The 26,647-nt window shown below is 40.4% G+C and overlaps 2 protein-coding genes across 2 annotated transcripts in view; both read left to right on the top strand.

Annotated features, from left to right (window-relative positions):
* The window catches only part of LOC126252144 (uncharacterized), a 48,831-nt gene extending 26,401 nt beyond the window's left edge, over positions 1–22,430 (top strand). The window contains exons 5-6 of the mRNA XM_049953011.1: positions 18,591–21,799; positions 22,414–22,430. Coding sequence (XP_049808968.1) covers positions 18,591–21,799; positions 22,414–22,430 — 3,226 coding nt within the window. The remainder of the gene's footprint in view (positions 1–18,590; positions 21,800–22,413) is intronic.
* Positions 22,399–26,647, top strand: part of LOC126251537 (nuclear pore complex protein DDB_G0274915-like) — an 86,652-nt gene continuing 82,403 nt past the window's right edge. Inside the window, exon 1 of the mRNA XM_049952045.1 lies at positions 22,399–24,928. Within this exon, the coding sequence (XP_049808002.1) occupies positions 22,492–24,928 (2,437 nt within the window). The 5' untranslated portion in view covers positions 22,399–22,491. The remainder of the gene's footprint in view (positions 24,929–26,647) is intronic.

Genomic DNA, 26,647 nt, shown 5'->3' with positions numbered 1-26,647 from the left:
TGAGATGCTTTTCTTTCTGATGAAGCATGGCTGTATTTGTCAGGGTATGTAAATTCTCAGAACAACTGACGTCAAAGCCCCGAAAATCCTCATGAATTACATCAACAACCTCTGCATGATGTAAAACAGGAGAGCGGTGTGTGATTAGTGCATGAAAAATTATTGGATCAAACTTTTTCCACAAAACAATATGATCTGACAGCTATGTGAACAATATACTGCACTTTTTTTAGAGCTAAGACCTAACATAAAGATGTATGGTTATTTCATACGGGACAATGCAAGACCACAAGACCACACATCACCAGTGCTTCTATGACAGCAATACGAAGTGTTTTTGATGATTGGGTAGTTGACTGGTATTCTTGTTCTCCAGATCTAAATCCATGTGACTTTTATTTTTTGTAAATGGTAAAGGACAAGGTCTGCACAACAAATCCCCGTATGTTCAGTGAGTTGGAAGGCAGAGTTTGGCTAGTCATTTCCCAGATTTCGACTACCGAAATTCATCACGTGTTTGCTAACATGTACAGATGTCGTACTGCTCATACCACAGAGGGACATCATTTTTGGCACCTGCTGTAAATAAATGTAAACTTAAATTAATCAGTTGGCAGTGTTGTTTATGCTTTAACTCTGGGGAAGCACATGCACAACTGACTACCAGCAGATTAGTGTCCAAGAGTCAGGCATGGTGGTGAGTGGTGCACGCCATGGTGGCGGCGGCGGCCTATGGCTATGCTGCGCAACCCGTGGACACCTTCTGGGCGTCTTTTGTGAGACACCGTGTATTTATTAATATAGCCTTTTGACGTCAAGTTACTATTTGTGGTCTTCTTGCTGCAGGAGATTCTGATTTGATCAGTGCCTATCTAGACATGTTGAGAGATAAAAGATACATTTTCCTCCAACAATCAAAAATTAATTTAATTTCTTCTTCAATTATTTTTGAAGCACATTGTAGTCTACAGTGGCAATCATCATTACAAAAGACCTTAGCAGAAAGTGATTTACGTTTTCTATGTATAGTATGCTTCACCTCAATTCCTTTTCACTTTCATCTACATCTACCTCTACATCCATACTCCGCAAGCCACCTGCTGGTGTGTAGCGGAGGGTACTTGGAGTACCTCTGTCGGTTCTCCCTTCTATTTCAGTCTCGTATTGTTCGTGGAAAGAAAGATTGTCGGTATGCTTCTGTGTGGGCTCTAATCTCTCAGATTTTATCCTCATGGTCTCTTCGCGAGATATACGTAGGAGGGAGCAATATACTGCTTGACTCCTCGGTGAAGGTATGTTCTCGAAACTTCAACAAAAGCCAGTACTGAGCTACTGAGCGTCTCTTGTGCAGAGTCTTCCACTGGAGTTTAACTATCATCTCCGTAACACTTTTGCGATTACTAAATGATCCTGTAACAAAGTGTCCTGCTCTCCGTTGGATCTTCTCTATCTCTTCTATCAACCGTATCTGGTACGGATCCCACACTGGTGAGTAATATTCAAGCAGTGGGCGAACAAGTGTGCTGTAACCTACTTCCTTTGTTTTCGGATTGCATTTCCTTAGGATTCTCCCAATGAATCTCAGTCTGGCATCTGCTTTACTGACGATCAACTTTATATGATCATTCCATTTTAAATCACTCCTAATGCCTACTCCCAGATAATTTATGGAATTAACTGTTTCTAGTTGCTGACCTGCTATATTGTAGTTGAATGATAAAGGATCCTTATTTCTATGTATTCACAGCACATTACACTTGTCTACATTGAGACTCAATTGCCATTCCCTACTGTCTTCTATCTTCTCTCTGTGATTTTCTTCCATGTGATTGCTGTTGCTCATATTCTTCATTAGACTCACTTTTGGATGGATGATATTCTGAACCAGAATCTGAAATTTCTCGCTCTTCATTCTTGGTTTCTCTAAGCTTTTCTGAATTACTCATTTGACCAAAAACATAAGCTCATGCAACACCAGTAACAATCTAATGGTTTAGACAACAGTGTAGCAATATAGAACTTAAAAATTAAAAGGAGGGTCAGCGTTGGCCGTAATATTGATGTTTTATTGATGGCAGAATCTATTTTCGAACACATAGTTATCATCTTCAGTGCTGATATGTACAAATTAAACTCAGACACTGGTATCAAGTTATCAATAACCAAAACTGAGAAGTGATCACAATGTTGTGATCGCTTCTTGTACATATCAGCACTGAAGATGATAACTATGTGATCGAAAATCGATTCTGCCATCAATAAAACATCAATATTACGGCCAACGCTGACCTTCCTTTTAATTTAACATATATGGTCGTTGTGCTCACAGAACTCCATGGAGCTGCCAATCGATATAAAACTTGGCTGAAAACAGTCTAGACCAGTGGTTCTCAAACTTTCTGATAACACAGACCCCCTTTTTATGTGGAAAGTGATCTGTGGACAAGCTAGCTAAAATTTCACATGGTATTTAAAAAAATGTACCAATTAGAGTTACCAATGACAAGAAAAAGATCGAGAAAAATGATTCAATAAGTAATTTATCCTTAAGATACTCTATCGTTGCCTGGTGAACAAAATTTCAATTCAAAATATTATTAATTACAGTACGATAACAGTACAGTAATATAGTAATACAGTACAGCAGAGTACAATAAGTATGGTAATCAAAAATTTGTGCATGTGTGTTTTTTCCATAATTCCAGTGAAATCTGGAATAGGTTTTGTCACCATCAGTTCTAGGTCTGATTCCACATTAAGAAAATTCACTTTAAGGTATTAATACTGCAGAGAACAGAAAAGGTCTGGTCACATAAATAACTGATAGGGAAAGGCATCAAGTGTTGCAAAGCTTTTTAGACAATTTTTCACACTCACAGTGCACACACAGCCAAAAACTACTAAGTTCATTTTCTTTGAAAATGCGCTTCCATGAAGTATCGCATGGTAGTTCTAATGGCTGTTCTTGTTCTGTGTCAGAGAGATTCATTCCTTGTATGTCATGGACTTCTACATTAGAAGAAGGATTTTCAATCCAACAATTACCAGGTTGTGGAACAGGGAAATATTCCTGAAACCTACAGGTGTTTTGTACACTTCAGCAGAAAGTTGTTCACCTGAAGAATCAGTGAAATCCTTGAGTACTGCAAATAGTGTATAATTATTGTTTTGTACTTGTACTGCTCACAGCTACAGTTTCTTAATTGTAGCTTCAACTTTACTCTTGAACCTGGCAGTTATTAATATTTCTTCCTTGTAGGTCTATATGAAGTTCGTTGAGAAAGGAGAAAATATCCATTAAATAGGCCACTTTACACAACCAATCAAAATCCCACAATTTGTTGCTTGAAAAAGAATGTTGTTTGTCTAAGAGAAACAAGCACACTTCATCACGCAGCTGAAAAGAATGACATGAAGCTTTCCCTCTTGACAACCAGTGGATTGCAGTATGTTCATTGCCAAATTCTTCACATAAAATTGTGATTTAATGAAATTAAAAAGTTTTGTAACTTCATCCAAAACACATTTCAAATCCTCAGGCATTTTTCTTGCTACTAAAGCTTCTCTGTGTATGAAACAGTGAGTACATTTTACTTCTGGTGCTAAAGGTTTCACCCAAGCCATTAGGCATGTCTTCAAACCAGTAAAAGTATGTGGGCCATCCAGAGTGGTAGCTACACATTTATTCCATGTAATATCGTGAACTCATTAAGTGCACAAAACATATCTCCTATCGTTGTTCGAAGAATCTCCGTACAGAGCAAAAGTGCCTCACAGACTGTCTCATTACACTCAAAGTGGGTGAAACCAACAGATTTGCTTCTCTATCTATGTCTGTACATTCACCAAGTTGTAAGGAATAAAATAAAATTCATTAGACTCACTTTTGAATGAATGGTATTCTGAACCAGAATCTGAAATTTCTCACTCTTCATTCTTGGTTTCTCTAAGCTTTTCTGCCTGGGGATTTGAAATTAATTGTTCTTTTAAATTGAAAGACATATTGTCAGTTCTTCTTTTAACTGTATTGTTGGAATGGGAAATTTAGTTTTATTTCCTTAGCAGCTGCATCACTTGCCTAATTTTTACACATAACTTTCGCAGCTGTTGGCTGTCATCACTGCGTATGTATGTAAATCCGTAACAAAGATAGTCATCACATTACCTGCATAGTTTTCTCTTCTTTTCTTCACATTCACTTGTAGTAGCTAGCAAACATGGAAGACTGCTTGCAGAAGCATTGTCTGACTTAAACATCACCAATAGTCTTTCATGTCACTGCAGATTATTCCAACCATCAATCCATTACAAACCTAACAATTAATGCCACACTAGAAAATGTTGGCCACTTCAGGAAATGAGTGGCTGATGACTGATCAGTGTGTATACATCTACTGTTTATCCCTCTCCACTCATGTGGGATGTGTTATACCATGAACACGAGACGTTTATGACTGTCTCTAATACTGTTTTTTTCCAGTAAAACTTTTTTCCTTGTCTGTTGTTCAATGGGATGTTGAAGGGGAAAAACATGATGTATGCCATTTGTTGAGGTCAGAGGTGTGTGCAGTGACATCATACTTAAAGTCCACTCGAGTTAAGTTGACAAAGAAAATGTGGGCGATCAAGCGTATTATTTTATCTAGCTTCGAAAACATCAGGGGTTTGTAAAGTGGCAATACAAACTTGAAAAAGTGAGGGGCAGTTAAAACATGTTTTTCCTGTCTTATCACATGATCTTGCTACTGAAGAAAAAAGAACACTGTTGAATGTATTTTCTCTTTGCTGCTTAGCAATACAGGAAGTCCTAAGTTTTATTTTTTAATTGATCACTCATGGAAAATAAAGAAGCCTAAAATTTTTGCTCCAACAATAATAAGACCACAGTGCAGTATTATAGTTTCAGAGTTGTTCTTATCCTTGCTGGAACAGAAGCGGTGAAAAAGCAATGTCGTTTATGTATGTTGTTTTGATATTTGTAATCTTTACACAAATTGATTGAATCAAAGCAATTTTCATATTTCTATGTTGGGATCTATCTTTGAAGACAATTTTACATTAACCACATGGAATTTAAGTCAAGAGTTACTCGTAACGTCAGATCTATGAAATAATTTAGGAGGTGGTAGTGGGAGCATCCTGCCACTTGAAATCTGAGGCATTTTGCAGTTAAATGTACAACTGCTTTTGAAAAAGTGCTCTAATAAAGAAAGAATTTCTCTCAGTTGAAATAGTTCTATGCAGTGGTCAACTGGCTTCAGGGCAGAAAGTAGGAAAACATTTAAATTTACAAATGTTGGTATAATTTCTAATTTCTTTCTTTTTAGTAACTGAAAAAATACTTCTTGCATAACAGCTGTGAGTATTATGTTATTACAATGCATTTCAATTTTTAGATGTCATGTACGCCCTGGCTAGGTCCCACAGACCCCCAGAGGTCCGTGGGCCCTGCTTTGAGAGACACTGGTCTAGACAATATTATCGTACAAAATTTATATGAAAACAATTTAGACGATATTATGAGACAAAATTTCTCTGAAAACAAGTTAGACATTGTTATAATACAAAAATTACCCGAAACCAGTTTTGTCAATGTTAAAATAAAACAAACTTCTCTACAAAATAATAATAATAATAAAACAAGGAAATCTTCTCAATGGTGGAACAGAAAATCTGATTTTGTTTAATGGCACTGGGGTGCAAATTAGACTTACTTCACTTCTTTACTTTGCCATAACATGTATCACTCAAAACATTTCACAGTAGAACTTGTGGTGCCATCTGTGATGCTGTTGTGCATACAAGCACATAAATCACTATGCCAGCTAAAAGAGAGCAGTTTCTATACATAACATAGTACTAATCAAACAATGGAAACACCAGATAAGAATATCAACAACATAGGAAAAGATAGACTGCTACCTACCGTAGACAAGACACATCAAGCTGCAGGCAGGCATGATAAAAAGGTTTTTGGCCACAACCATTGTCAGTAAACACACACACACACACACACACACACACACAAAAGCAAACAGACCTCATGCACACTTGACTACCAACTCCCAACATCTCGAGCTGGAATGTAACATAACGTGGGGATGAAAGCAGCAATCTGGAGGGGGTGGGGAAGGTAAAGGGGAAGGGTTAAGAATAGGGATAGCAGTGTACGGGTGGTGAGAGAGATGAATGCTGTCTGGTGGAGTGTGCAGGGACTAGACTCCAACAGGTGCAGTCAGGAGATTGTGGGGCATGGAGGTGAGGTGGGGAAAGAAGGAACAAAGAATGAGAGGAGCAGGGAAAGATGGGTGGATGCATTGGAAGAGGGCTGCAAATAAACGGGGTGGGAGAAGAAAATGGGGAGGAGATGATAGGACATAAGGGGTGGAAACTGTTGGGCGGAGGGTGTGGGGACAGTATGTTACCATGGTTTGAGGCTGGGATAATTACGAGAGTGGAGATTATGCTGTAAGAGAAACTCCCATCTGCACGGTTCAGAAAGCTGGTGATGGAGGGAAGGATCCAGATGGCTTGGGTAGTGAAGCAGCTACTGAAATCAAGTGTGTTATGTTCAGCTGCATATTGTGTTACAGGGTGGTCTACTTTGCTCTTGGCCACAGTTTGGCAGTGGCCAGTCATCCTGGTGAACAGCTGGTCGATAGTCATACCAATATAAAAAGCTGTGCAATGGTTACAGCAGAGCTGGTAAATGACATGGCTGCTTCTACAGGTGGCTTGGCCCTTGATGGGGTAGGATAAACCTGTGACTGGACTGGAATACGAGGGCTTGGTGGGTGGATTGGGCAGGTTTTGCACCTGGGCCTTCCACAAGGATATGATCCTTGTGGGAAGGGGTTGGGATTGGGAGCGGCGTAGTGATAGACTAGGCTGTTGTGGAGGTTGGGTGGGCAACAGAATACCACATTAGGAGGGGTGGGAAGTGTCTCGGATAGGATGTACCTTATTTCGGGGCACGATGGTAGGGAATCAAAGCCCTGACGAACGATGTGGTTCAGTTGTTCCAGTCAAGGGTGGTATCGGGTGATGAAGGGGACACTCCTTTGTTGCTGGTTTTTAAGGGTGGTGGAAGATTGTGGTTGTGAGGGGAAATTGCACTGGAGATCTGTTTGCTGACTGTGTCTGGGAGATAATGCCTGTATCTGGAGGTCTTGCTGAGGAACTCAGAATACTGAGTAAGGAAGTTTTTGTCACTGCAGATACGCCATCCCCTCGTAGCCAGGCTACATGGGAGGGATTTTTTGGTGTGAAAGGGACGGCAGCTGTCAAAATGCAGGTACTGTTGGTGGTTGGTGGGTTTAATGTGGACAGAGGTGCAGATGGAGCCATCAGAGAGGAGGACATTAATATCTATGAAGGTGCCATGCTGGTTTGAGGAGGACCACTTGAAGCAGATGGGAGAGAACATGTTGATGTTGTGAAGGAACGAAGATAGGTCGTCTTGGCTGTGGGTCCAGATCAAGAAGATATCATCAATTAACCTGAGACAGACTAGGAGTTTGGTGTTTTGGGAGGCTAGGAAGGTCGGCTCTAGATGGCCTGTAAAAAGGTTGGCATAGTAGGGTGCCAAGTGGGTACCCAAGGCTGTGCCGTGGATTTGTTTACATACTTTCCCTTCAAACGAGAAGTAGTTGTGGGTTAGGATAGAGCTAGTAAGGTGTATGAGGAATGAGGTAGTGGGTTTGGAATCTGAAGGATGTTGGAAAAGGTAGTGTTCAATAGCGGTAAGACCATGGGCATGAGGGATGTTGGTGTGTAGGGAGGTGGTGTCAACAGTGATGAGCAGGGATCCAGGAAGTAATGGGGTGGGGATGATGGAGAGTCGGTGAAAGAAGTGGTTGGTGTCTTCGATGTGGGAGGCTAGATTACGGGCAATTGCTTGGAGATGTTGGCCAATGAGTGCTGAAATTCTTTCAGGGGGCACACAATAATCAGCCACAATGGGATGCCCAGGATTGTTGGGTTTGTGGATTTTTGGGAGCATGTAGAAGGTAGATGTGCCTGGTGTCATAGGGGTGAGGAGGGAAATGAATTCAGGGGAGATGTTCTAGGAAGAGCTTAAGGCCTTAAGCAGGGATTGAATATTTTTTTTTTTTTAATGGTTAGGCCAGGATTTGTTTTGAGGTTGTGTGTGGCTGTTCTTTCTTCTACTGAAAGGTTGGTGTTCTGAGTAAGGGATCTGGGGAAGGATGGTGAGGCTAAGTTGGAGGTAAGGAATTCCTGGAAGGTGACCATCAGTTAGTTAGGTGGGAGGGGAGAGAGGATCGCGGTTGGATTGTGGTACAAAGTGGAGGAGCCAGGGCTCAATGTTGGGATTAGGGTGGTTTTGGTTGGAGGGATTGGTGGCAAAAAAGTGCTGCCATTGCAGATGTCTGGAGGAGGAGAGTAGGGCTTTGACAAGTCCAGAAAGGTTAAATTTGGGTGTAGGGCTAAAAGTGAGGCCTTTGGATAGGACTGAAACTTCTGTGGAGCTCAGGGTTCTGGTAGAAAGATTAACAACTGTGTTATGGGAATGTTTAGGCTCTGGATTTGGTGGAGGGTTGGTAGGGAGTTTTGGGGAATGTGGCAAAGGTAAGCTAGGCAGGGTTTAGCTGCTATGAGGGGTGGACGAGGAGGAACACTGTGGGTATGATAGGGGTTGGTTAGTAGTGCCCCAAGGTGGCAGTAGGATGTCAGCAGGTATGATAATTTAAGGAAGTGCTGTGTGGAATGCTTCTCCAGGTGCTGGAGAGCAAGGAATTCAATTTTGGAGATGTGATGTATGGAGTAGGGATTACGGAATAGTAGTGTCTTGTAGAGGGAGAAGAGATGGTTCTGGGATGCTTGTGCCGTGGAGATGAGTTTTTGCAGTACCAGGTTTGTGAGGACCAAGGATTGGCAGAATCTGAAAAGGTGTAGGGCATTGTGAAAGGAGGGGTTAGATACAGAGAAAGGAATCTTTACAGTTAGGCCGTTTGGAGGGATTACATGGTTTAGGCAGAATTTGCGAAACAGGATGTGGGACTAGGCTGGAGGAGCATTCCAGACACCATCCCCATAAATTGTCCAACCTGCTTAAGGCTTTAGGCCCAATCTCAAAGTAAATAAAGGCATCTAGACTAATCTGAAATAAGTTGTAACGTACTTACAATAATGAAATAAATTATGCACAACTAGCTATATGCTTTCTGTCCAACATCTCACAAAGTACTGACTCCATTTTCCAACGTGGCTGTAACTATTTATACTTTCTTAACAATCCCGAACAATCCTCGGCATTGTTTAGAATCATTTTTTGATTAATTAACAATTAAAATTGACGTAGAAAAATTGAAAATACATATATAAATGTGTGTTTATTTTAGAACACCTAGTACACTACGATATTAGTACGTCTGTTGTTTTATTCGAGAATAACTTCTCGAATAAGAAATTACAATAATTCATTTACAGTTTTTTATTAATTACTAGAGATTCCCTTCATGGGAATTGTTCCCTTCATTTACAGAGCTTCTACACTTTGAAGTGAATGAGATTAAACAGTTATTTTTTCAGTTATAATTTTTTCTAGCCGAGTTACATATTTTGTTTACATGTGTGATCCTGAATTAGACTGGAAAATGTTTGTTTTAAGTGGGTCTTAATAGGTTGTTACGTTTCACACCCTGCACATCCACCTTCTACATGCTCCCCAAAGTCCACAAACCCAACAATTCCGTGCATCCCATTGTGGCTGGTTATTGTGTGCCCACTGAAAGAATTTCGGCACTCATTGGCCAACATCTCCAAGCAATTGTCCGTAATCTAGTCTCTCACATCAAAGACACCAACCACTTCTTTCACTGACTCTCCATCATCCCCACCCCTTTACTCGTCACTGTTGATGCCATCTCCCTACGCATCAACATCCCTCATGCCCATGGTCTTACCACTATTGATCACTACCTTTTCTGCTCTTACCACTATTGAACACTACATTTTCCAACGTCCTTCAGACTCCAAACCCACTACCTCATTCCTCATATACCTTACTAGCGATATCCTAACCCACAACTACCTCTCATTTGAAGGGAAGGTATGTAAATCAATCTGCGGCACAGTCTTAGGCACCCACATGACACCCTTCTATGACAACCTTTTTACGGGTCATCTAGAGGCGACCTTCCTAACCTCCCAAAACACCGAACTCCTAGTGAGGTTCAGGTTAATTGATTGTATCTTCTTGATCTGGGCCCACAGCCAAGACAACCTAGCTTTGTTTCTTCACAACATTATCACATTCTCTCCCGTCTGCTTCACGTGGTCCTCCTCAGACTGGCTTGGCATCTTCCTAGATGTTAACCCCCTACTCTATGATGGCTCCATCCTCACTGCTGTCCACATTAAACCCACCAACAGTACCTGTATTTTGACAGCTGTCATCCCTTTCACACCAAAAAATCCCTCCCATGTAGCCTGCCTACGAGGGGACGGTGTATCTGCAGTGACAAAAACTCCCTTGCGCAATATGCTGAGGCTCTGAGCAAGACCTCCAGAGACAGATACTGTCTCCTAGTCCTAGTCGGCAAACAGATCTCCAGTGCAATTTCCCCTCACAACCCGAATCCTCCACCACACTTGAAAGGAGTGTCTTCATAACTCATTACTACCCCCGATTGGAACAACTGAACCACATCATTCGCCAGGGCTTTGATTACCTGAGGCACATCCTATCTGAGGTACTTCCCACCCCTCCTAAAGTGGTCTTCCATTGCCCACCCAACTTCCACAACAGCCTAGTCCATCACTATGCCACTCCCAATCCCAACTCCAGCCCACAAGGATTGTATCCCTGTGGAAGACCCGGGTGTAAAATGTGGCCAATTCTTCAACCAAGCACTCCCTATTTTTAGGGATTTAAAATGACAACTGACCAGTTGTCCACCACGATGAATGGCCACCGCCAAACTGTGGCCAAGAGCAAAGTAGACCACCCTTGGGAACAACATGCAGCTGAACATAACACACTTGACTTCAGTAGCTGCTTCACTATCCGAGCCATCTGAATACTTCCCTCCACCACCAGCTTTTCTGAACTACATAGATGGGAATTATCCTTACATCAATCCTTACGTCACATTCTCCATTCTCGTAATTATTCTGGCCTCAGCCTATGGTAACATACTGTCTCCACACCCTCCACCCAACAGTTTTCACCCCTAAGTCCTATCATCTCCTCCCCATTCTCGTCTCCCACCTTATTTATTTGCAGCCCTCTGCCAATGAATCCACCTATCTTTCCCCACTCCTCTCATTTTTGTTCCTTTTTTTCCCCACCTCGCTGCCCACATTCCCCTGAGACTTCATCTGTTGGAGTCTTAGTCCCTGCACACTCCACCAGACAGCATTCGTCTCTCTACCCACCCGTACACTACTATCCCTCTCCATTTCCCCACCCCCTCCAGATTGTTGCTTGCATCCCACATGATGTTGCATTCCAGCACGAGATGGTGGAGATAGCAGTCGTATGTGCGTGAGGTGTTCCTGCTTTGTGTGTGTGTGTGTGTGTGTGTGTGTGTGTGTCTACTGATGAACGCTGTGGCTGAAGGTGTCTTTTAATCGTGCCTGTCTACAGGTTGAAGTGTCTTCTTTGCAGTAGTATCATTCCCTCTCTTCCTATATTGTTAACATAGTACTAAACTCGTTTTTGTCAAAATCTGATGTACAGCGTTATACCGTGAACCCTTCCGTGTACTGTACAGTTCTTGAACAGAAAGCCTTGCTCAGTATTTGGTAAAGCATGGGTCATACTTGTCTTCTGAAAGGGTAGCACATGTGGCCCATAAAACTACTGTCCAATATCCTTGAAATCTGTTTGTTGTAGAATCCTTAAACTTGTTAATTCAAATGTAGTGAGGTACCTCCAACGGAATGACAGCCTCGATGCCAACCAGCATCAATTCTGAGAACATTGATCACAGACAGCCCAACTTGCACGTTTCTCGCAAGACATTCTGAAAGCCATGAATGTAAGCAGGGAAGTGGATGCAGTATTTATTGACGTCGGTGCCACTTCTATACTTACTACTGAAAGTGCAGTTGTGTGGGACATTGAGTGAAGTTTGCAACTGGATTGAAGATTTCTTGATAGGGAGGACACGACAAGTTATTTTGGATAGAAAGTCCTGAGCAGACATGGAATTAATTTCAGTGTGATGAGTTCCTTGTTGTGTATGTTGTAGATTAATGACTTTGCAGACAATATTTATTGTAATCTTAGACTTTTTACAATTGGGACTGTTATCTATAATGAATTATTGTCGGGAAAAAGTTGCCCAAATTTTTAGTCATTTCTTGATAAGATTTCAAAGTTGTAGAAATTTAGCAAATTTTTGTAAATGCTCAGAAAAGTAAAACTATGTGCATCACTAAATGAAAATAAATGATTAATTAGACATTTCTTACAAATTCCTAGGTGTAACAATTTTCAGGGATTTAAAATGGAATGATTACGTAGATTCCATCGTAGGAAAAGCAGATGGCACACTTCAGTCCATTGATAGGTTGCTAGGAAAATGCAATCAGTCTACAGAACAAATTGCTTAAAAAACCCTTGTGCAACCCATCGTAGAATATTTCTGAAGTGTGTGGGACCCGCATGAAATAGGGCTAACAGTGGGATACTGTATGAAAATAGGACAGCACATATAGTCACAGGTTTCTTTGATCGGAGCAAGAGCCTTACAGAAACGCTGGAGAAACTGGACTGACAGATGCTTGAAGATAGACGCAAGCTCTTCCATCAATGTTTACTTCCAAAATTTCAAGATCCACCTTTAAGTGAGTGTCAAGGGATCGTGAGGACAAGACTGACTAATTACAGCATGTACAGAGTTGTTTTAGGCAATCGTTCTTCCCACACTCCATACTTGTATGGAACAAGAAGCAGCCCTAATAACTGGTACAATGAGAGGTACCATCTTCCGTGCACTTCACAGTGGCTTGCTGAGTAAGAACGTGGCAAGAGGAAAGGTTCTACAGTTTTCGTCTTGTAACGAGTTCAATAGATGGTGTCATTAGTGACCAAATCCCAAATGATCTGTGGGTCTATTTGATCCGGTCGGTATCACATTGGACAGACACTAAGCAACTAGGTAAAGCAAAAACAGGACATCAGTGAGAATGACTTAAGTGAATGCAGCACTTTGCAGAAAGCCTAGTTAACTAATTAGTTTCATGTTCATTTTGCATAATAAATTGTAATGATGTGGAACAAGTCATTTTACATTATCTTTCAAATTAATTTGTAAATATGACTACATGATGAACATATATAAGTTTTTTTTAATTTTATTTATTTATTAATAAACAGATGTGAGTGAGTAATTCCTTCCCACAACCTTTTACACATTACAGTAATAGAAATTCTTCTACAGAACAGAACGAATTTTCAAGGATAAACATTTTCAGTTTGCTTTCAAATTTTCCTTTGCTCTCTATTCAATATTTTATATCAATAGGTAAGTGATCAAAAATTTTTGTTGCAGCATTGTTCAGCCCTTTTTGCACTAAAAGCCACTTAAATGTGGATAATGAATGGCATTTTTCCTCCTTGTATTGTGACTATTTGCACTGTTGTTCCTTTTGAACTGTAGTGGATTATTTGCAACAAAGTTCACGAGGGAATAAATATACTCTGAAGCAGTAGTCATAATGCCCTACTCATTTAACTCTACAAAATGATTGTGGGTGAGCACTACTTATTATTCTTACAGCATGTTTTTTAGGAATGAAGACTTTCTTTCTTAACCCATTAGCGCCGGAATTAATTTTTTCGTGATTTTTTGAAAAAAATTGCGTTATTAATTCTGTAAAAGGCATAAATTGCACAACAGAGTTGTTTTGATGTAAGTCGTTACCACCATTAGTGAGATGTTTGATGTTGCCATATGGCAACGCTAGGGGCTTTCACTACTTAAATTTATATGGATTACAACTTCAACTAAAATAAGTAGGTTATCGAAATTTCTTATTACATATATAAGTTTTGTTCAAATTTATTATTCAGTCTTCATCATACTATTGATACTTTATAACACAGTACAATTAATAATCAAAAATCAAACCTTGAACTCAGCATTATTTTACATGAAATGTAATAAAACAGTCAATACACAATCCCACATTACACTTTGAACACATTGTTCTCACAATAGATTTACAGTCCTTGTGTGCACACCTTTTCTTCTTCTTTCCTTCTTTGTGCTGGACGAGGTGGTCAGTCTTATCAAACCTAATTGAATCTTTGAATCTGATATATGGCTGTCGGAACTTGTCCTTGATGCAGATGGTCTTCCGGCTCCTTTTGGTAAAGCTTGGTGTCTTTGCAAGTACACTGTTGCTACTTCTATCATGAAATCAAGCCGAGAAATAGTTTAGTTTCTTGCTTTATTATACAAAATCCAACTGTTTTGTATGGCAACATCTAACAACCATGTAAAGAGACACCAGTACCATTTCTTGCTTCTTATTGCAATGCGATAGCATGCTAGATTCTGATCCATCTGATCAGTACCTCCCATATATTTATTATATTTGGCTACAAGTTTTGGTCTGGGAATCATTATATTTCGCTTTCTTAGTTGCGAGAATCTCTTGACTTGGCCAACTTCTTGTGTACCACATGAAGAAGAGATCATTGTGACAACTGAGTTGTCCAGCGACCGCACAAACAGTAATCCATCATTCTTCTCTATTGCTGTCTCAAAATATTCCTGATCTTTCTTGGCATTATAAAGAATCTCCAGCGCCTCAGCAAGCGATATACCTCTTCTAAAACAAAAAAGAGTAAATTCGTCCTTTTACTGAGTACAAGCACCTATCGTTGCCATATGGCATCACCAACTTTCAAATGGCCTAAATGAACGTAATTTATTTCACAGCAAGCAGTAACCTCCAAAGAATATATATGTGAGTATTTAAAGCACAACCATACTAAAAAACCAAATTATATAGTGTAAGTTACTGTGTAAAACATACTTACTCAAACTTATACTCCATTTTTCTTTGTCATTCAGCAAACGACGACTTCCAACACTGCTTACGCTGCAGAATTTAAATGTATTGTTAAAACTGTTACATTGTAGTGATCTTTACAGTCTTGCGGAACGAAATCCAGTGCTGTCAACACTCTCGCTTCGTTGATGTTTTGGAATCAACGATTTTAAAAAAGTGTTACAAACATTGCCATATGGCAACGCATGGCGCTAGTGGGTTAAAGATGAGTTACCCTAGAACATTATTCCATATGACGTTATTGAATGGAAAGGTGCAAAATATGTCAACTTATTGATTTGCTTCTTCCCAAAATCTGCAATGATGCGAAGTGCAAAAGTGCTTGAGCTAAGTTTTTAGGAGTCCCAAAATGTGTTTTTCCAGTTTAAATTCTGATCAATATGGACACACAAGAATTTTGAAGTTTCCACCCTATTTAATTTTTTCCTCCATCTGTTACAGTTATCATTGGTGTAGTACACCTAGATGTGCAGAACTGAATGTGTTGTGTCTTTTTAAAACTGAGGTTGAGACCATTCGCAGAAAAGCAGTGAGTGGTACTTCTAAGAACATTGTTCAGCATTTCTTCTGTTTCTGTATGTATGCTTGGATTGGTCGGATTGAACCTTGGGGAATTCCATATGTGATTTCTCCCCAGTCAGAATTATGTCCCTGGACAATATTTGTTGAATTACTAAGTAAAACTTTCTGCATTCTTTTGGTTAGATATGAGATTATCCACTGGTTGGCTGTACCACCAATCCAATAAAACTTCAATTTATCTAGGAGAATACTATGATTCACACAGTCAAATGCCACAGATGGTCACAGGAAATACCAACCAGCTGTATTTTATTATTTAATGCCTGTGATATTAGGTGAGTGTGAATGTAAATGGCATTCTCAATAGAGCAACTCTTCTGAAACACAAACTGTGACTAGTGAGGATATGTTGTTACTAAGGTGAGATACTATTCGAGAATACATCACCTGCTCATAGATTTTGGAATATGATGTCAGTAGTAAAACAGGTCGGTAGTTATTGACATCTCTCTTATTACCTTTCTTAAAGAGGGGCTTAACAATGGCGTAGTTCAGTCCCTCTGGAAAAATGCCCCGAGCTAGTGATGCATTTCATATTCCAAACAATGGAAAATTCAGGTTGGAATGTAAAAATATTACAAAAAGGGTAGTTGCTACCCACCATATAGCGGAGATGCTGAGTTGCACAACAAAAAGACTGTCGGAAAGTGAGCTTTCAGCCAACAAGGCCTTTGTCTGAAATAAACAACATACACACACACTCTCACAAATGCAGCTCACATACACATGACTACAGTCTTTGGCAGCTGAAGCCAGACTGCGAGCAGCAGCGCATAATGGGAGAAGCAACTGGGTGGTGGGAGTAAGGAGGCTGGAGCAGGGAGGGAGAGGGATGGTGGGGGTGGGGGATGGGGGATGGTAGAGTGCAGCTTGTCGGAGCAAGCTGGGGTAGGGCAGCCAGATGCTGTTGGGAGGTTAGTTGGAGGGTGCGGGAGAGAAGGGAGGTAGTGGAAAAGGAGAGAAGTAAAAAGCCTGGGTGTGTTGGTGGAATAGAGGGCTGTGTAGTGATGGAATGGAAACAGGGAAGAGGCTATGTGGTTAAGGACAATGACTAACAAAGGTTGAGGCCAGCAGGGTTATGGGAAAGTCTGATATATTGCAGGGAGGGTTCCCACCTGCGCAATTCAGAACAGCTGGTGTTGGTGGGAAGGATCCAGATGGCACAGGCTGTGAAGCAGTCATTGAAATGAAGAACATCATGTTGTTAAGTGTGCTCAGCCACAGGGTGGTCCAGCTGTTTCTTGACCACAGTTCGTTGGTGGCCATTCGTGCATACAGACACCTTGTTGGTTGTTATGCCCCAATAGAATGCACCACAGTGGTTGCTGCTTAACTAGTAGATCCCATGACTGGTCTCACAGGTAGCCCTGTCTTTGGTTGTATAGGTGATGTTTGTGACCAGGCTGGAGCAGGTGTTAGTGGGAGGTTGTATGGGTCAGGTCTTGCATCTAGCTCTATTACAGGGATATGAGCCTTAGTAGACCTAGATGCGAGACTTGTTGAGCTTTGATTGAGCACATCAAAAATTTTTTGGGTGTTGAGAATCTGATGCTCTCCATTCTTTGGACTGCGGTTTCAGCTCTGGTTCAAAGTCTCTAATCCATACTTCATCAGTAGCAACAATTTGACACAAGACTCCTTGACCTCCATGGTTGAATCATTATTTGAGCAAGATAGAAATGCCCAGGCATTTCTGCATCTCTTCAGCAGTCAAGAATGTGAGAACCATCTGGCAGAAATTTTTCTCTTCTTCAAATCGTTTGTGGTGGTGGTGGTGGTGGTGGTTAGTGTTTAACGTCCCATCGACAACGAGGTCATTAGAGACGGAGCGCAAGCTCGGTTTAGGGAAGGATTGGGAAGGAAATCGGCCGTGCCCTTTCAAAGGAACCATCCCGGCATTTGCCTGAAACGATTTAGGGAAATCACGGAAAACCTAAATCAGGATGGCTGGAGACGGGATTGAACCGTCGTCCTCCCGAATGCGAGTCCAGTGTGCTAACCACTGCGCCACCTCGCTCGGTCAAATCGTTTGTCAGAATACAGAATGCTGATGTTGGGGGAATTCCTGTAGCTTCAGAGAGTTCCTCACTAGTAGTGCTGCAGTATTCTTCAAGAGCACCTGCCACAACTTTCACACTTAGTTCATCTGTTGACGTTTTTGGTCTTCTGGGTCTTGGATTATCATCTATGCTCATACAACCACCGAGAAAATGATTAAACCAATCTGAAACTGTATTAAGGTCTACCGCAAACTCACCACAAACTTCACTTAATGCACTGTGGATTTCTGTCAGGTTATTGCTGCGTAAAATTCGATCTTAATGTACAACTTATGGTATTCAACAGACACAGTATCCGAGGCCCCTAAAGGATCCATTTTACCTCTCACCAATTTTATTTTAGAGTACACTGCAAAAAAACGAAAATGTGCTTCTTCCTTAAGCTCCTAACTACATCTGATGTAATTTTCATTGTTGTTGCTTCAAACAATCCACAGTAATACCAATCTGTGCATTATTTATGAAAAGTCCCTCACAATATGTGATTGCTTTATGATCCATTAAACTTTAAGTATCACATAATTAAATCAGTTATGCAGAAAGGTGTATATTCCTGTTGTCTTTTTTCTCTTTGTTTATAATATGTAATAATTTACAATTACTTAAGACGTCTTATTATATTAAGATTGTAGTTTGCTTTGTAATATTTTAACTAAAGAACTTAAGAATGTGACTGGGTTTCAGTACTGTATTATGTACTTGAATATTGTTTATTTTAACCTTTGTTATTTTGCGTAATCATGTTTGTGGCTTGTAACAAATTGCTAAATCATAGCAACCTTGAAATTGGTCTTTCCATCCAGTCAAGAAGATTTTGTACTGTTTCACACACTCATAGTGTTTATGTGTGTTGAAGTTATGTAGGAGCAGTTTTCATTCATTTTTGTTTTCTTGCAGGCCAGTGACAGCGCATAAAACACGTGTTAATCATCCTGTTGTGCCTCGGTCTGCATGTCCAAGCAAAGATGTCCCAGGTACGAAGAGCAAAAGTAGTTCTACCAACAGACTGGGAACAGTTAAAGCTACTCGTGACACAAGCAAAAATCACAAAATCAAGAAAAATGTGCATCTTGTGCAAAAGCCAATCAGTGCAAGAAAAGTCAATGTAGGAGGAAATGCTAGACCAACTGAGTCACTTTCTACGGAAAAAAACAGGTTGGACATTATTGTGCATGATGATAAATTTACATTATCAGATGCACGTGAGCAAGCAACTGCACACGAAAATGTTGGAGTAGCACCTGCTGTTGAAACAGAAGCAAATACAACCATGCTGGGACAGGAAAAGAACAAAAGTGAAGCTCATGATGATATTTTTGACAAAGTATGTACTAGCCACATTATAACAACAAAGTTTGATCAATCTGTTAACAGCATCAGTTGTGATAAAAGCCAGCAAGCCTGTCAGAAGATGACAGAAGATCATCCTAAAAGTAAAGCCACTAGTGATAATGTGGATATGGCGGAAGCAGCAGATGTTTTTGCAAAAATGCAGCAGGAGAAATGTCCAAGATCTTCCAACATAAAAAAATTAAATGAAGATTGTGGAGGCATAAATGTTAATGACAGTCATCATAAATCTTCAGAAAATATAATTCCAACATTTGAAATTAATGCTACAAGTGGACCTCCATTTGAAATGCAAATTGGCAATGGGCAATATGATAGAGAAATGAGTGTGTCTTCTCATAGCAATGTTGACATTTGCTCAGGTACCTCATGTGAACTTAGTACTACAACCAGTGGGGATATGGGAAATGTTGTTGACTGTGAAAAGGTTGATAATGTTAATAAACCAATCCCATTAGATGAAAACAAAATCACAGTGGAAACATCAGAAATAACATCCAATAACACAGGTGGTGGAAACAAAAGAAAAAGGGGCGATGATATACCAGAATCTTACCAGCTAACTAGGAAGAAAGGCAAAGAAGTTAATGGAAAGACTGAAGTGAATTTGTTTACAAATTTGTCTGATCAAGAATCTACCTCAAAACAGTCATGCTCTACCTCAGATTCAGTGATAAAATCTAATACTAAAAGTACTGTTGTATCTACATTGCCTAGTCATGTGAGCTATAGTGTAGATTCATTGTGTAAAACAAAACCTTTATTAAAGACCTCAGTGACAAATGCAACATCAGAAAGCACTCAAAATGCTGGATCCTGTTCATCAGCTACCTCAGAACACAGTGTGGAAGATCAGAATGCATCTGTCCCTGAAGAACTTCTTGATGTTATGAACCATATTACCTCAGCTGCTAAAAGTAGTGTAGATAATGACAATTTTAATAATGTTTTGTGTAGCTCCTTATTGCAAGAGAAATATTCCGAGAAGTGTAACTTGGTTCAGAATACTTGGTTAGACCAGAGTGTTCGGCAGATTTTTAATGAACCAGATGGGAGTAGAGAATTACGAAGCACTCTGGAAAATACAAATTCTCAGGGAACAAGAACAGTAAAGGAACCAACAATAAATGAGAAGTCTGATTTTACACTGTTAAATAATATGTGTCCCACATCACAGGATGAACAGAAAGCCGATAAAACTGCAAAAGAAATAAATGATGGTTCACAATTAACAGTTTATGAATCAAAGGCACAAGGAACTCCACAGGAAGGAGGATTGTGTTTGAACACTGAGGCTACACCAGAAAATGAAAAAAATGCAACTGATCAGAATAGTTGTGAGTCAGAAATGAAAACAAGAAGTGACTATCAGAAGGTGTCACAAGAAAAGGGGTTTCCAGCACCAATTTCAGATACAGATCTCAACTGCTTTAGTGGTATCACTTCCAAAACAGTATTAAATGAAGGTGTTGCTGAAAATTTAACAAAACTTACAGATAATGTCAGAAGCCCCACTGAGTCACTAGCAAAAAGTACTAATGGCCAGGACAATACACTTTTAACTGAGAATTGTCAGAGTAAGACACCACCTCCAGCAGAAAAAGTTACATTGATATCGGAAGAGTTACCGAAGGTGTCATCGGATGGTGCTACTAGTTCAACTAGTGGTAATTCCTTCTCTGATGCAACCATCCTGTTTGCGTCTCAACTTAATTCTGAGGAAACATTAAGTAAGGAACAACCTTCAGCTAGCAGTAAACAGGCTATTAGTTACAGCAGTAGTGCTGAAATCCCCCCTGTATCTCCACATGGTATTACCTCAAAAAGAACTTCACCATCAGCCATAGAAAATATAAACAGCTCCAAAAGTAGTGGTGCACCCTTACTTGCAGGAACAGCACTCTACAAGCAGCTTAAGGACATTTGTACTGTTGTATCATCAGTTACAGACTGTGTGTCAGCATCATCTGAAAGTGTTTCAGTTACAGGTCGTAAAAGCACAAAGCCAGTGGAAGAATCAGTGTCTTATAATATTCAGCAAGTTTCTGAGACTAATTCCAGTGTTTGTACAATCCAATCTGAAAATTCCATGGGTGATAATAATTATAACTCACCCTGTGACTTCAAGACTGTTATAGGGGTATCCAAGTGCCTGAATGTAGAACAAAAGTTAACAAAGTCTACTCATTTAACCCAGGAAGTGAATAATACTAGCCATTCTCTACAATACACTGTCACTGGTAAAATGATGCCTGATTTGTCCCATGATGTGGAACAAAAACTGGAAAAGACTATTGATATGTGTGCAAGTAAAAGAAGTGAAGAATTAGTTTCTGAGCAACAGGCGAAGTCAAACCAGGCACAAAAGCAGGCTGAAAAAAATGAAGGCACTGATGATGTAAAGATCACAAGTTCACAAGTAAATGAAAAGGAAAATGATGGAGTTTTAGAAACTGCTAAGGGAGACTGTCATAATCTCTTTGGAAGCTGTCACTGTAGTGGCTCTGAATTTGCAGGTGATCTGTTTGCATCTTTGAATGTTCCTGCTGGTCATTGCTCTGAATCAATTTCACCAACAGCTCAGTTTTTATTGTCATTTCCTCTTGTGTCAGGGGGATCAAGAGCAGTCGATAATGTCCCAGATGACAGTGGTGTTGGACAGGGTGCACCATCATTACTGCAGATTGGGGTGTCTGAGCAAAGCAGGAGTGTTGGAACTCAAGTTTGTTCATCTGATACAAATTCCGGTCCAAACAGTAAAATACTTGTTAATTCTGAGCAAAGCATGTCTGGCAATAATAATAATAATAACAATAATAATGATAATAATAACAACAACAATAACAACAACAATATCTTTATGACATCAAATAGCAGCAGTTATTCAAAAATAACAAGTGGTTCTCTTCCAACTATTGGAAATGATCAGCACCATTTGCCTTTGTTTAAGACACCCACTAATAACCGTTTCTCTTTTACATATGAATCGTGTGGACCTGTAAATAAGAGAGCTGTTGAAACGAGTCCCATCAAAATGCCATATGGTACATCTGACAGTTTTCATACAAATTTCACCCTTCCTGAGCCTTGTTTAGCATCTTTGCCATTTGATAAAACGTTTGATCACAACAAAAGTTTCCAGTACACAAATCTCTCAAAAAATCCCATTACAAGCAGAGAGACGTGCCATTTGCCTGTCAGTATTCCATCAGGTATTTGTTCATCACAGCAGTCAAATAATATGACTGTAAATTTGATGCAGTCAGATACTCTGGGCTCAGGAATTCATAAGGTGAACAATTGTGGCAGTGACTTATTCAAAACACCGCTGCCTGCACTTTGTGTTCAAAGCATTTCTCAAAATTTGCAGAGTACCAGCAGTGTTAGTCATGTTTCTGTGACCACCAGTGCAGGAAGATTCAGTGGCAATAATCAGTCAGCAACAAGTATGCAGAATTTACCAGTGAACAGCTTCAGTTGTACAGATTTCACTGCATTGCCAGTTCCTCAGATATCTTCATTTGCAGAAGACGTAAAATCTACAACCATGTCATCCTTCTCGATGGCCAACAGCTCCTCAAACTTTGGAATTCTGTCATGGAGTACAATCCCACCAGTGGCTGCTGTATCAAATATTTCCCACAATGAGAATTTTACAAGTTTGCGAAACTCCTCAGATGTATTTTTGCCAAATATCTCTCCTCCTACAACAAAGATTGGCATTGACATCAACAGTGCCAAGAATTGTGGACGAAGTTCATCTGTATGCAAAACAGGACAGCAACAACTAAAGGACTGTGCATCTGAAGTATTGAGACATTCTCAAGGGATTGGTCCAGGTTATTCATTTCCTATTACAAATGAAACAGGCCAAGAAACAGTGTCATCTCGAGGTGTAATTAATTCTTTAATGCCTTCATCTGTTCAGAACAACACTTTGCAACAGAGCTCATACAAGATGTCGTTGCCAAACAATCAGAGAGAGTTGGGCAGTGATACATCGAAAGGTGATTATGGTAATTACAGAGCAGCAGTGTCAGTTGCCTCTGAATCGTATAAAAAATTTCCTCTACCTCAAAGTAATACTTACAAGTTAATGACGTCACATGCACAGGTAGTATCACGCACCAGTGAAAGTCAAAATTACAAACAAACATCAAGCCCTGTGCCTCAGAACAGTTACAGTGTAGCATCATCATCTGTGTGTGGTGAAGCATTTAGTCGAACACCATTATTGCATGATAAATTCAAGCCTCAGTCGTCATCGCAGTTTGATTTGTATCACTCGGCACCAGGAATTGTACGAAGTGATGTCTACAGGACGAGCCAGGAGAGTCATGCGGCTGATATTCCACCTTTGGGTCAGTGTGGCCATTTTAAGCCAGACTTTCATGCAAATCAAAAGGAACAATTCAAACAAAATATAGTCACAGAAAAACCTAGCAATGGCAAACATTTAATTACATCAGATGGAATCAATAGCTATAATGCAAATGTGGCTTCGTCATTCAAGCAAGATAGTTACAGATTCTTAGCTGTTTCCTCTCATTGTGAGCAGGCTTCTAAGCCTGGACCAGCTTGTCTCAGTCTTGACAATTACAAGTCAGCTCTGAGATCAAACAAGGTTGAGAATTACAGAAAAGTTCAACATTCTTATCAGCCAGAAATCTACAAGAGAGGACCGACATCAGTGGCCTGTGAAACCCACAAGTCTACTCCAAGTTCTGTTCAGTACAACAGCTGCAAACCAGCATCAAGTATGCCTGGAGAAGGCACCCTCTCAACAAACACTCACTCGAGGGCTCCTGTAAATTGGATGACTACACCTGATACACGTTGCAGTACGCAGCAAATATCTTCATTATTCTTCCCACCTGCTACATCCAGTCAAATGCAAACACAGAATAATACGCCTCTTCCATCATCAGCACTTTTCCCATCACAGTGTGGCCATGTGAATGGCCAAACAGCGACAGCAACAACATTATTTACATCAGTTACTAGTCAGACGAGTCAGCCTGTTATATTACCACCCGTAACCTCATCCCTATTCCCTCCAGTAACTTGTAATCACAGAGAAACTGCTAGTAGCACACACAGTTTATTCCCTCCTCCTGTGTCCAGTGGCACTTACAATACCAATGGAAATTCTATGGCGTCAAACATTTTCACTCCAGCTTCGAGTCGTGCTAGCAGTTTCCCTCAGGTGCAATCTTCTCTTTTTCCTGCCACCACTATTACTACAGGCAACCAATCATCTTTGTTGTTTCAATCCACCACAAGCAATCTGTTGGGACAGGATAATGTCAGTATACCACCAATGCTCTTGACAACTTCTGCCAGTCATGTAGGCCAGAGTGGAAGTAGCTTGGCACCTCTTCTTACGTCCGTCGCTGCCCGTGGTTCAAACCAGTCTTCTGTTGGCGTACCATCCATTAATACAATGTCTGTAACTCACCAGAATTCCACTGATCGGCCACTTGCCGGCATTCCACCAGCACTTCTCCCGACACCTTCTGATACCTGTGGTAAATCTCTTAGCTTGCAGCCACCATTACCGTCGACAGTAAAACCGGTCTCAGGAGGCACGCATTTAGGTACCTTGCCTCCGAACACTGCTTCACATTTATTTTCACGTGATGCTGGGAACAGCTTTTGCTCTGGAACAATATTTCAATCATTTCCATCATCAGGACCTACTGTCCATGACAGTTCACCATCAGTTTTATTGATGTCTGGTTCCAACGTCATGGGAGATGCAGCTTCATCATCACTCTTCTGTCCACCCCATGTGACGACAACCAACAGTGATTTCTCATCAGGCTCAGCACCATTCTTCTCGTCATCACTAATTCCTACTGCATCATCAGTGGCCAACATACCAGGTTTGTGGATCAATTTACTTATTTAATGATAATGACGATGATGATGATATAATAATAATAATAATAATAATAATAATAATAATAATAATAATAATAATAATAGTCTATCCACCTAACTAGTTTCATTCAGCCTTTGCTTTGTGCTGCTTTTTACTGTGTTTATAGTAAAATGCTTAGAAAGTTCTGTCTGTAATTGCAAATGACATTTTTTATATATGTACAATGAGGCGACAGAAATATGTAATGCCTCCTAATATCATGTTGGACCTCCTTTTGCCTGGCATAATGCAGAAGCCTGAGGAGGCATGGACTCAACAAGCCATTGGAAGTACCTATCAGAAATGTTGAGCCATGCTGCCTCTATAGCCATCCATAATTGCAAAAGTATTGCCCGTGGAGGATTTTGTGCACGAACTGACCTCTTGTGATATGTCCCATAAATGTTAGATGGAATTCGCGTTGAGCAGTCTGGGTGGCCAAATCATTCACTCAAATTGTGCAGAATGTTCTCCAAATCAATCGTGAACAATTTGTTCCGCTGACATGGCATGTTGTCATCCATAAAAATTCCATCGTTATTTGGGAATGTGAAGCCCACAAATGACTGCAAATGGTCTCCCAAATTGCCAGACACAATCATTTCCAGTCAGTGATCAGTTCAGTTGGACCAGAGGACCGAGTCCATACCATGTAAACAGAGTCCACACCATTACAGAGCCACCACCAGCTTGCACAGTGCAATGTTGACAACTTGGGGCCATGACTTCATGGGGTCTGCGTCACCCTCGAACCCTACCATCAGCTGTTACCAATTGAAATCAGGATTCATCTGACCAAGCCACCATTTTCCAGTCATCTAGAATCTAATTGATATGGTCACAAGCCCAGGAGCGGCACTGCAGATAATGTCATGCTGTTAGCAAAGTCATTTGCGTCAGCTGTCTGCTGCCATAGATCATTAATGCCAGATTTTGCTCCATTGACCCAACAGATATGTTTGTCGCCTGTCCATAATTGGGTTCTGCATTGATTTCACACATTGTCGTTTGTCTCTTAGCACTGACAACTGTGCAAACACTGCCACTCTTGGTCATTAAGTGAAGGCTGTTGGCCACTACATTGTCTGTGCTGAGAGGTAATGCCTGAAATTTCTCGACATACTGTCGATCTTAGAATACTGAATTCTCTAATAATTTCTGAAATGGAATGTCCCATGTGCCTAGTTCCAGCTACCATTCCATGTTCAAAGTCTGTTAGTTCCTGTTGTGCAGCTGTAATCGTGTCGGAAACCTTTTAACATGAATGACCTGAGTATTAATGACAGCTCTCCCAATGCACTGCCCTTTTATACCTTCTGTACCCAATACTACCACTGTGTGTATATGTACGTATCACTATCCCATGACTTTTGTCACAGTGTATATACATTTTAAAAAATTTATAACTTACTTTAAGTGGTTACTAACTAAAGCTACCTTCAATCTGGAGACTGGATTCAACATGACTGGGCTTCATCACACAGGGTCCTGTTTAAGTTGGGCCCTTGCCTTCCTCGTGAATAAACTTAAACAGCCAGTTATATGAGGAGCTACAGACAGTTTAATGTTGGCTCAGCCATGGACAACTTTATTGTATCTTGTTGTGGTATGTTGTAAGAATTTTTCCTGTTTCATAGTTAGTTACTCCCCAATACGCAGTATCAGGGATCTGACAGTTTGT

Source organism: Schistocerca nitens, chromosome 4, assembly GCF_023898315.1.
Source record: "Schistocerca nitens isolate TAMUIC-IGC-003100 chromosome 4, iqSchNite1.1, whole genome shotgun sequence".
In the NCBI taxonomy this organism is placed as follows: domain Eukaryota; kingdom Metazoa; phylum Arthropoda; class Insecta; order Orthoptera; family Acrididae; genus Schistocerca; species Schistocerca nitens.
Note: the sequence above shows the minus strand (reverse complement) of the source record. Positions and strands in the feature narration are given on the sequence as shown.